The sequence below is a fragment of the Mauremys reevesii genome, linkage group 3 (assembly GCF_016161935.1).
Source record: "Mauremys reevesii isolate NIE-2019 linkage group 3, ASM1616193v1, whole genome shotgun sequence".
NCBI classification, from domain to species: domain Eukaryota; kingdom Metazoa; phylum Chordata; order Testudines; family Geoemydidae; genus Mauremys; species Mauremys reevesii.
Window position 1 is genome coordinate 163,214,060 of NC_052625.1, and position 12,755 is coordinate 163,226,814.

At 38.6% G+C, this 12,755-nt stretch overlaps 1 protein-coding gene across 1 annotated transcript in view; it reads left to right on the forward strand.

Moving 5' to 3' along the window:
* The window catches only part of BMP5 (bone morphogenetic protein 5), a 76,118-nt gene that overhangs the window by 52,183 nt on the left and 11,180 nt on the right, over positions 1 to 12,755 (forward strand). The window contains exon 4 of the mRNA XM_039530962.1: positions 3,614 to 3,811. Coding sequence (XP_039386896.1) covers positions 3,614 to 3,811 — 198 coding nt within the window. The remainder of the gene's footprint in view (positions 1 to 3,613; positions 3,812 to 12,755) is intronic.

A 12,755-nucleotide genomic window follows, 5' to 3' on the forward strand; every position in this document is an offset into this window, starting at 1 on the left:
CCATACCGGATGCACTTGGTCAGTGCATCCCCAAGAGTGTGAATGTTCAAAGTCCATCCTGAAGAACTCTGGTTACAAGTAAGTAACCATCATTTATCTTCATTGGTTTGCGAAGTGCATGCTGGCATATTAGGATAGAGAAGGTTATGGGAGCTCTCTGGATCCTCATCTTGAAAAGTAATTCCTGACTGCTCTGCATATTTTTTTCAAGAGTAGGGATTGGTCCTTGTTCTGGCTAAGTGATCCGGGTGCCAGTTGATCACCATCTTGCTGCCCTCCACTTCAATGTTGATGGTATTTTTGTGATTCTGTATGTACATACAGTACTGGAGATATGAGCTTTGAAATCTTTCAGGATTAAAGGTGTGAGATAAATGTAACTGTGATCTAAGTATTAATAGAAGAGTTAATTGACACCTGTGAAGGGTCAGAGATGCACTTTGCCATTTGATATAACTCTGAAAGGGATGGTGCAGCCTGAGTGATGCAACAGCTTTTGGACTATATCACACTAATACCATATCATGGAGAATTGTGTCTCAAGAGGACCTGAACCTGTGGTTCACCCAGTGAAGTCAAAAGAGGGTTTCCTGTCACGTGGAGTAAGAACTACAGGTTTTGGCTGCAAAGAATTGGCACAATAGAACAATTTTCAAAATTTTGTAAAGTAAATCTCTGTCTCTCTCTCAAGCTAATCTGTTTAGATATATTCAGTTTTGAGTAATAACTGTTCCTGTCACTAGGCATTCAAGACTGTTTGATAAACTAATGTTGACAGACCTTGTTAAGCATTAACTTATCCACTTCCCTTGCCACAGTGTAGAACACCTCTTGAAATCTGCACTACATATGAAGGTTTAGACTGGGAGCAGTGGCTAACAAGCAAGCTGTTGGCACATTGGATGAGGTAGAGTAGGGACAGGGAGCTTGAGGCAGTTCAGAGGCACGGGATCCCCAGGTTTAGGGAGGGGCAAACTTTTATATTCTTTGGTCTGAGTGGGATTCCTGTTCTTCCCAGGGAGCAGTCTTACGGATGCTCTGCAAACACAAATTCTTAGATTCTTTCGTAAGTCTGCACAGAAGTAACCTACAGGAGACAATACATAGTTTGATATGTATTTAGCTAAATTAGGGTAATTACCAAATGTAAAATGTAGCTAGTACTACTTGTGAAAAGTGTATATTTATGTGGAATCATCTTCTGAAAGATGCAATTAAATCTAAAGCATATAATAAACCAAGGTAGGTAATGGGACTCAAAGTGTTTAGAAGTAAAAAGTCAGTTGGACTTTTACCAGTGATTTGAGTTCTGGTAGAATTGTGTCCTTATCCACAGTAGAGTTGGGGGAAAAAACCTCTTTTCCTAAAAAAAAAACTTAGTTTGGTTGCTCAAAAGATCAAATAAACAGAAGGTATAGAGCCACATAAACTGCTTCTGTGTCTGGGTTATGGGCTTCGATTCTTTTTATGGTTTATATCTCTATACCTTGAGTGAGTGAGTAAGTAAGTAAACCTTAACTTGTGGAATCTTAATAGTCATCTCACTGCTGAAGTCTAAAGGAAACCAAAAGGAAACTTAATAATATTAAAAGTTGTTTTAAAGGGCGTTCACATGGGTTTGAAGGGGATTTTGCTTCTCACACAATATCCACCTTTGTAAATTCAGTCAACCTAGATTTAAATTTAGAGAACCTACACACATCTTTTACAGTCCTCAGTACATAAATCTAATAGGATTCCTAAAATGTCTGCCAGTAAGGTATTAATCTTTTACAGATAAAATTAAAATTCTGAAAGTCACTGGAACAAAAAGAATTCCCTCTAGAAAAGTAAAGGAAACTTGGAACTTTGTGGTAAGTGGCTGGTCGGTCCATGTTGTAATGAATAGAGAATAGTCTGTACAGTGTTTCATATCTGACCTGCTACAAGACTTGAACATTCAGAAATTAATTTTAATGTGTTATTTCATAGTCATTTAAATAGATGAAGAGAAGAATTAGATAAACACAAAACTAAAAAGCCATTTATAAATGAAATCAGAAGCTTCAACAAATAATTTTTCCCTTCTAGTCAAAAAAGCAATTATCAAAATTGTTCAGAATATGTTGCCAGTTACTCTGCTCCAAAACTGCTAACTTTCTCAGTTCTTCTTTTGCCTTTGCTGGGTTCTCTGTCACTGGAAACATCTTAAACCAATTTAAAGTGCTACACCTGAATAAACATGTTGTAAAAGTGTTTATGTATTGAAGTGGGTCAGTTCAAGGTATGGTATTTGGCTGGAACTTCTAATTTCTCTTTTTACAGCAAAAGGGCTGCCAGAAGGAGGAAGTCTGAGCTGAATTAATACATTTGTTACAGTGGAAGTAGAATGGAAACTGCTTTAACCACAAATCAAACTGCCTCTTTCATTTACGCCAGTGATAGAGTTTTTCTAAGAAATATAGACTCTGGCACAGAGCCACTGTAAGTTTGCGTTTAAAAGGAAACCTATAGGCTTATTTGTTTAAGGTTTACTCCTATGATTATTTGTAAGGTCTTTTTCCAGTAAAATTAAGTTTAATGGCATTATACTGTACATTTGTGAGGCAGATGCTCCTTCATTGTCCTTGTAGCTATTTAACAAACCTTTCCAATCTATTAGGACAATAGTTGAATGCCCTGATGCTGCCCACACCAGTGCATTTCTTTATCAAAACCTTCACATTTACAGGACCTCTGTGTCCCCCACCCTTGCACAGCTGCACAGCTTCATGCGACACTGTCTCATTTTCTGACGGTTGAAGGGCTCTGCATAATACACGTACACACAAAAGTGTTTATGCCGCCAAAATAAATTCTGTTAAGAGCAAGGGTTTATTTGTTAAAATGTCACTGATGCAGTTTCAATGACTTGTTTTGCTTACTTTTCTTCTAGGGAGGCTCAGTTCCTCCAATACAGTGAGGTTACCACACAGTCCCGACTGAACAAATATTTTAAACAAGTATGTACATCCCTTAGGAGCAGAACCGGAGTCAATCATGTACATATTTCAAACTCTTTTATATTTCTCCTGAAAGATTGAGTGCCCCCGTATATGTAGTAATAACTTCACATGAACTTGGAGTAACGCTTTACATTGTTTAAAGCATAAATATATTTATTGCCTATGCTTCTCAGTCCTACTGATTTGAGTTAGAGAAATAGAATTCCAGATTTAACATACTTGTGATGTAAAATAAGATGACTGCATCATATTATCCTTTTCCAAGAGGATAGAAGTTAATGGAGTTGATTTATTTCTTTGCAATAGATCAGTACCACTGAATTAATATATCAGGGTTTTGTGTAGAATGCGTAGACAATGTTTTCATGCAATGGTAGACTGTGAAGTTGTTGCAACTTTTGTAAATAAATCTGAGTTCTCTGCCTTTTAGATTAGAAACCTTAACCTTATTTTGTTGAATGTAATGTTGTAACTTCAGGATCATGGGTAAAATCCTTGCCCCAATGAAGACAATTGCAAAAATTGTGTCATTTGGGCCAGGATTTCACCAATATATTTATCTGGCAACCAGAAAGAGCAAAATTTGACAGTATATATGGTATTAATTGAATGTCTGCATTATTTTATAGGTCGCAGTATTAACGTTAAATCAGCTGGCCTTATAGGAAGACATGGGCCTCAATCAAAGCAGCCATTTATGGTTGCGTTCTTCAAGGCAAGTGAAGTGCTTTTTCGATCTGTCCGAGCAGCCAACAATAAAAGGAAAAATCAGAACCGCAACAAATCCAGTAGCCATCAGGATTCTTCCAGGATGCCCAGTGTTGCAGGTAAGATGAAGCCATAGTACCATCTAGTAGGCATCTGTGAGTACAATTGCAAGTTGGCACATTTCAAAAGTTAGGTGCTGTGAAATAAATGTGTGCATTCTCAGGTTATTTGGTCCAATTGAATAATGCAATGATGATTCAACAGCCTCAGTCATCTTGGCTGATGAATTATTCATTGAGAATTTTGGCTGGGAAAAGGTGAAAGATCCAACTCAAATTAAAGAAACAGTCAGTAATCAGATTGAAAATGTGTAAATCAGCCACAGCTACCAGTACATGTCTTGCTGGGTTAAATGTGTACTGTGCTGTGTGAACTTTTAATATACTAGAGGTTGATTGGGTAACTCCGTATACTTTATCAATGTTTTACCAGTGCAGATGAGCCATCCAACTAAAATTCTTTCTTGCAAATAGCAGTGTACATGCTATACAGATAATTAAAGGACTTCTTATTCCAAAAGTGGTGAATTTGAACCTTTTGATAAATCACTTAAATGGTTCTTATATGAAAACTATTTTCCATGTCTCATCTTTCAGAGAAGAAAAAGCTATCTAGTGGGATGAGTGCAATCCATTTGTTGTTTTAGACAACTCAGATTTCTCTTGATGTTATAAATCCACATGGTATCCCTAAATGCTAGTATGCCATGTGCAATTTGATCTTTCTTACTTGAAAGGTGTTGAAAAACTCACAGTCAGACACTAATGCTTACGAGGATGCTCAAGGTGGTTGTTTGTTCCATCAGGTGTCTGGAATTAATTATGGTCAATAAATTATTTCCTGATCTGTTTCCAGTTAGAGGAATATGAAGAACTTGTTTGAAATTCAAGATCTCCCCCTTTTGAAGAAACCTTATTTTCCTTTTTGGGGACAGGACCTGCACATCCAAATACACCTCTACCCCGATATAACGCAATCCGATATAACATGAATTCGGATATTACATGGTAAAGCAGTGCTCCGGGGGGGCGGGGCTGTGCACTCCGGTGGCTTGAAGAAAGTTCAATATAACGCGGTTTCACCTATAACACGGTAAGATTTTTTTGGCTCCCGAGGACAGCGTTATATCGAGGTAGAGGTGTATGTCTCTTTTAGGGGATACTATACTAGAGTATAGTACTACTGGATCAAGAATTTTTCTTGAAAGCTGCTGCCAGCCGCACAAACATGTCCATTATGTAAGTAAATTAGTGCCCTGGAATGCAGTTTTGTGGCTAGAATTCAACCATAGGGTGGCATTCGTATATTTGCAGAGATTAGTACAGGTCCTGTGCACCATGTACGTCCCATTCAGACCCTCAAAATAGCAGGTTAAGTGGATCTTAAGCAGTGTATAAGCCTTGTGCTGCTGAGTTGACAAAGAAAGTGATGATCACTTGGGATTGGCTGTCGAAGTGTTTCTGTCAGAGGCTATGGAGATTTACCAGGTGATCTACTGGATCCAAAACCTGCTTTTAAGGTATAAATACATGTCAACACGCATAAAATGCCACACACAAAAAAAGGAAAAAAAGCTCAGTCAGTAGCAGCTATTATTAATCCCTGTCATGTGGTGGTGGGCTTTATTTGTATGTAAAATATAAATACAATGCTGTGCTGTCCAGTAGGGCAAGGCTTCTTCCTCTTTGCCCCACTCTACATTGAGGAACTGGAGCAGAAATTATCCTGTGAGGCAGGCAGCAGAAATAGAGCATGCATCTTTTCATTGTGCTCAGGGACTGAGAACCTGACAGCCCAGCCTTTGAAAAGCCTCCTCTCCATATATTCAAAAGCACCTGCAAGTTGTTAAGACTTAGTGGTGCTTTACATATAATTGCTCTCTTGCCTGTCTCTTTTGGGTATTGTAAAGTTCTCTCATTTATGGTTTGAATGATCTTGCAGGTGAGTTGTTCCTGAGAGCACTTTATAACCCAAGAAAGAATCAGGCTGGGGAACAATTATAAATAAATAGAACAGACTGGACAGTTTTAAATTATTACTGGTGGAGGGAAAAAAAACTGCTTATTGTTGCTTTACATCAGAAAACCCCATTTGGTTGTTTTAAAGCACATTTACTAAGAAATGAAGAGTAATTATGGGTCTAAATGCTTTTAGAATTTCAAAAAGGGGTAATCCATTGAGGTTTAAAAATCTATTAAGCATGTTCTAAACCAGCTGAGACATTCAGATCTGGTATTAGCTGGTGTAACTCATTGTGTCAAGTCAATGGAGTTTTGTCTGCTTACACCAGGTCTGAATCTGTCAAAATCCATTGACTTTAATAGAAGGAGTTGCACCTGTTTACACTTACACCAGGTCTGTGTTTGTATCAGTGTGTGTAATTGCAAGATGGTCAGGAATGACTCTAAGGAACTGTTCCTTCCCAGTAAATAATATTTGCCATACAAAGATGCATTTTCCTCTTAGCATAAAATGGCTTTGAGTTAGGTGACATAAATAGAAGTTTTGAAAAGAAACCTACTCAGATACATTGAACCGGAATGACTCCAAAGAAGTAATCACTGATTTCCAGGGTGAATAATACTTCATACATAAATTTATATTTAAAACCATTGTTGCATATTTTCACATTTTTACTGATTCTGATAGTCATAATGCAGTCAATTAGGCCTGTTTGGTAGTGCTATTCTCCAGTAATTATGTATTTTATTCCCATGCTTATCTCTCGAGAAACTAATTTTAAAATAAGAGGTAGGTAAAGAACTGTTCAGAATTGTAGTGGCAAAAAATCAAAAAGTCAAAAAAAATTCAAATTATTTTGGGAGGTTTATCAATGATTTTTTACCAACATCACCAAATTGTATGAATGTGCCATCATTTTGTAATCGTTTTACTAACTTTGTGAAAGCTCCTCTAAAAGCTGGATAGAGTACATTTTGTAATGATTCCTCAAAGCCATTCATTTGTAGACAGCAGTATTCCCTTTAAATCAACCAGGCTTCAGTGTTGGAGATGTCACTGTGATGTTATAGGGGCTGTTTAGGAATTTGTTTTTACATATTATTCAAACAGTCAGGAAAGCCGACTGCTGCAGAGGAGCGTGTGGATCGGACACAGACTTCTCTTAGGGGAGAGTCTGATGATAGAGAATCTCCAGGTTATAGTCAGGAGCAGAGGAATGAGAGGTATAATGTAAGGGCCAGATCAGATGATAAACAGTCACATATAAAAGAATCTGGCACATCAGAAAAAGGCAGGCTAATAAACAGGGACAAGTTTTTAAAGTGCTTGTACACAAATGCCAGAAGTCTAAATAATAAGATGGGTGAACTAGAGTGCCTTGTGATAAAGGAGGATATAGATATAATAGGCATCACAGAAACCTGGTGGACTGAGACCAATCAATGGGACACAATCATTCCGGGGTACAAAATATATCGGAAGGACAGAACAGGCCGTGCAGGGGGAGGAGTGGCACTATATGTTAAAGAAAGTGTAGATTCAAATGAAGTAAAAATCTTAAGCGAATCCACAGGTTCCATAGAGTCTCTATGGATAGAAATTTCATGCTCTAGTAAAAATATAACAGTAGGGATCTATTATCGACCACCTGACCAGGACAGTAATAGTGATGATGAAATGCTAATGGAAATTAGAGAGGCTATCAAAATTAAGAACCCAATAATAGTGGGGGATTTCAATTATCCCCATATTGACTGGGAACATTTCACTTCAGGACGAAATGCAGAGATAAAATTTCTCGATACTTTAAATGACTGCTTCATGGAGCAGCTGGTACGGGAACCCACAAGGGGAGAGGCGACTCTAGATTTAATCCTGAGTGGAGCGCAGGAGCTGATCCAAGAGGTAACTATAACAGGACCGCTTGGAAATAGTGACCATAATACAATAGCATTCAACATCCCTGTGGTGGGAAGAACATCTCAACTGCCCAACACTGTGGCCTTTAATTTCAAAAGGGGGAACTATACAAAAATGAGGGGGTTAGTTAGACAAAAGTTAAAAGGTACAGTGACTAAAGTGAAATCCCTGGAAGTTGCGTGGGCCCTTTTTTAAAGACACCATAATAGAGGCCCAACTTCAATGTATACCCCAAATTAAGAAAAACAGTAAAAGAACTAAAAAAGAGCCACCATGGCTTAACAACCATGTAAAAGAAGCAGTGAGAGATAAAAAGACTTCCTTTAAAAAGTGGAAGTCAAATCCCAGTGAGGCAAATAGAAAGGAGCACAAACACTGCCAACTTAAGTGCAAGAGTGTAATAAGAAAAGCCAAAGAGGAGTTTGAAGAACGGCTAGCCAAAACTCCAAAGGTAATAACAAAATGTTTTTTAAGTACATCAGAAGCAGGAAGCCTGCTAAACAACCAGTGGGGCCCCTTGACGATGAAAATACAAAAGGAGCACTTAAAGATGATAAAGTCATTGCGGAGAAACTAAATGGATTCTTTGCTTCAGTCTTCACGGCTGAGGATGTTAGGGAGATTCCCAAACCTGAGCTGGCTTTTGTAGGTGACAAATCTGAGGAACTGTCACAGATTGAAGTGTCACTAGAGGAGGTTTTGGAATTAATTGATAAACTCAACATTAACAAGTCACGGGACCAGATGGCATTCACCCAAGAGTTCTGAAAGAACTCAAATGTGAAGTTGCGGAACTATTAACCAAGGTTTGTAACCTGTCCTTTAAATCGGCTTCGGTACCCAATGACTGGAAGTTAGCTAATGTAACGCCAATATTTAAAAAGGGCTCTAGGGTGATCCTGGCAATTACAGACCGGTAAGTCTAACGTCGGTACCGGGCAAATTAGTTGAAACAATAGTAAAGAATAAAATTGTCAGACACATAGAAAAACATAAACTCTTGAGCAATAGTCAACATGGTTTCTGTAAAGGGAAATCATGTCTTACTAATCTATTAGAGTTCTTTGAAGGGGTCAACAAACATGTGGACAAGGGGGATCCGGTGGACATAGTGTACTTAGATTTCCAGAAAGCCTTTGACAAGGTCCCTCACCAAAGGCTCTTACGTAAATTAAGCTGTCATGGGATAAAAGGAAAGGTCCTTTCATGGATTGAGAACTGGTTAAAGGACAGGGAACAAAGGGTAGGAATTAATGGTAAATTCTCAGAATGGAGAGCGGTAACTAGTGGTGTTCCCCAAGGGTCAGTCCTAGGACCAATCCTATTCAATTTATTCATAAATGATCTGGAGAAAGGGGTAAACAGTGAGGTGGCAAAGTTTGCAGATGACACTAAACTACTCAAGATAGTTAAGACCAAAGCAGATTGTGAAGAACTTCAAAAAGATCTCACAAAGCTAAGTGATTGGGCAACAAATTGGCAAATGAAATTTAATGTGGATAAATGTAAAGTAATGCACATTGGAAAAAATAACCCCAACTATACATACAACATGATGGGGGCTAATTTAGCTACAACGAGTCAGGAAAAAGATCTTGGAGTTATCGTGGATAGTTCTCTGAAGATGTCCACGCAGTGTGCAGAGGCGGTCAAAAAGCAAACAGGATGTTAGGAATCATTAAAAGGGGATAGAGAATAAGACTGAGAATATATTATTGCCCTTATATAAATCCATGATACGCCCACATCTCGAATACTGTGTACAGATGTGGTCTCCTCACCTCAAAAAAGATATTCTAGCACTAGAAACGGTTCAGAAAAGAGCAACTAAAATGATTAGGGGTTTAGAGAGGGTCCCATATGAGGAAAGATTAAAGAGGCTAGGACTCTTTAGTTTGGAAAAGAGGAGACTAAGGGGGGACATGATAGAGGTATATAAAATCATGAGTGATGTTGAGAAAGTGGATAAGGAAAAGTTATTTACTTATTCCCATAATACAAGAACTAGGGGTCACCAAATGAAATTAATAGGCAGCAGGTTTAAAACAAATAAAAGGAAGTTCTTCTTCATGCAGCGCACAGTCAACTTCTGGAACTCCTTACCTGAGGAGGTTGTGAAGGCTAGGACTATAACAATGTTTAAAAGGGGACTGGATAAATTCATGGTGGCTAAGTCCATAAATGGCTATTAGCCAGGATGGGTAAGAATGGTGTCCCTAGCCTCTGTTCGTCAGAGGATGAAGATCAATGGCAGGAGAGAGATCACTTGATCATTGCCTGTTAGGTTCACTCCCTCAGGGGCACCTGGCATTGGCCACTGTCGGTAGACAGATACTGGGCTAGATGGACCTTTGGTCTGACCCGGTACGGCCTTTCTTATGTTCTTATGTTCTTATGTTAAACATCCTAAAATCCAAAATCTTACAATTAAGGATCTCCTGGCAGTTTTAGAAAGAGCAGTGGTGTTTGCCCAGTGTCCTGATCAAATTACAATTTGGGTAATTATATTCTGCTATTACAAACTACTTACATTTTTCCTGCCACCTAAATTTAGTATGTACTACTTCTTCATTTTAAGTCATGTACTACACTGTTAAAAAAAATGTCATGTTCCACCCTAGAGATGCTTGCATTTCAGTGGTTAGTGAAATGATTCCTATATATTAACAATGACTGCATTTATTTGACCTTTGGTTAACTGACGGCCAGTCATATCCCCTACTAGCAGTATATGTAGTGAGTTGCTCCCGTGCTTATCCCATGACCCATATTTCCTGAATTTCAGGTCTGTTCAAAACTCTTTTGAAAAACAGTGCTGTAATTATATTTAGCCTTCTATATTTCATGTTGCAAAGTGCCTTGGGATTCCTTCAAGATAAAAGGGTCTGTTTGAGCATCAGAGAGTTTTCTAAGTCTTAAAAGCAGCAAAGAATCCTGTGGCACGTTATAGACTAACAGACGTTTTGCAGCATGAGCTTTCATGGGTGAATACCCACTTCGTCGGATGCAAGCGATGAAGTGGGTATTCACCCACGAAAGCTCATGCTGCAAAACGTCTGTTAGTCTATAAGGTGCCACAGGATTCTTTGCTGCTTTTACAGATCCAGACTAACACGGCTACCCCTCTGATACCTAAGTCTTAAAAGTAGTCTTGGAGTTTGTTTGTGTATTTTCACAGTATAGCTGAAGAGCTTTTAGTTTGCATCTACAGGATTTGCTTTCAAGTATTAAATGGTGCAGCTGAAAAGAGACAATCAAGTAATGAGGTCCCACAAAACAAAAGTGTTCTGGGGGTTAAGCCCTAGTACCGACTTTCACCATGGCAAACCAAGTTGCTCTTACATTGCCTTGCTTTCATCGTCTTTGAACAATTTCCACATCACCCATTACTGTGTAGCTGTACACCAGGCCCTTTGATTAGGGTGTTATTAAGTATCAGTTATAGGACTTGAACAATATCAACTTTTCAAGATCTATTGATCTTGTTGCAGCTATTGTTGCAGTAGTTACTATCTGCAAATGAAGATACCAGTGGCTGCAAGCTTAGTGATAGATTCTATTCAGCTGCTCTAGGGTGTAAGAAGGGGGAGAGGAGAGCAAAATAAACCACTAGCCTTCTTGTGTCCTTGCACAGTGGCAGAATGTAGTCACAATCCCTGGCTCCTCTGCCCGTTCACCAGCCACTGGAGCTGGCAGGTTCACAAGGGGAAGTATGCTGCATCCCCTCCTTTTTGAAATACTCCTGCACGTTCACGCAAACAAACAAAATGTGAATAAGAACAAAACATATATATAATATATATAATGTTACTGATTGTAACAATCTGGCAAAAGTTTTCTTCTTGATGTTGACAGGTCTATGCTTACCCTCCCTCTGTTGAGTGAAAACTTTAGGGCACATGGTTTAAATGCAATGCAAGAACACACTGCAGAAAGCAGAATGTATCCTCCAGGCCCCTCCTTCTGTTCCACACAGAGAGGTGAACTTTGCAGTATTTCTTCAGTTCTTACTCAGGTGCTACTTCCATTTTGGTCACAATGGAGTTGTCTAGCTGAGTAAGGGATTAGAGGAAAAGTGTTTTTTCTTTCTTTAACTTGTCCTGAAATGAACAAAAAAAAACCAACCAGCCTTTTCCTCAAAAAGTGGTTCTGAAAAGGGGGGGAAATAGTAATTTGGCACAAAATGAAATCTATATTTTAATAATGTAAAGGCAATGATGCAAACTGACATCTACCCGGAAAAGCAAGTCTATGGTACTTTTTATTCCTGATGCTATGAGATAAGAATGGAAAAACATGCTAAACAGTGTATTTCCTGGATTTTATTGGTTGCTGTCACACTAATTAATTAAGCATATGGTACTTTGTGATAGTAAACACAGGCAGGTTCATATGTCCCAACTTCCATCTCTTCTTTAGAAACCAAAATACTCTCTGACTGCTAGTGAATATGCACAGGAATAACAAATCTGATTCCCTTGCCCTACCCCCACAGCTCCTTCTGCCACATACAGATTTGGAACACGACTGCAGTCCCTGGATGGCTTAGGTACAAAGTTTACTCAGTCATAATATCCCATGGTTTTGATGCCTGACAGAATAAGCATATGGACCTTGAAGCTACAGAATGTGAAACTGGATCCTTGGCACCAGATCCTGTTGTAAATGTCACCGTGGCTACTTTTATGTAATGTTACATTACATACAACATTTGTCTTATATAAAAGGCAGAATTTAGGGAAGGAATATGAATTTGCTTTAGTAGTTTAGCATTCTAAATAGGTGTGTGGTTAGGTAGGTTTCAGAAAGCTATGTGTCGAATGCATGTCTGCATATCAAGTATCCTGGGACTTTTTCACATCCACACAGCATTAATCTATTTCCTTAAAAGTAGTTTTTTGGGGATTTTCAAGACTGAAGATATCGGAAGTGATGCCATATATATTTATTATGGAGCCTTCTTCCCACAGCCATAGGGCCCCCTCCACGTTCTTTTTGGTGCTGAAGGTTGTGTGTTAAACATGAAAAGTTGAAAAAATTAGAAATTGATTCCAGAGCTCAATCTGATGGAAAACTTGATAAAGAATAATTTATTCACCAGCTTCCACCTGTTTTTCCATT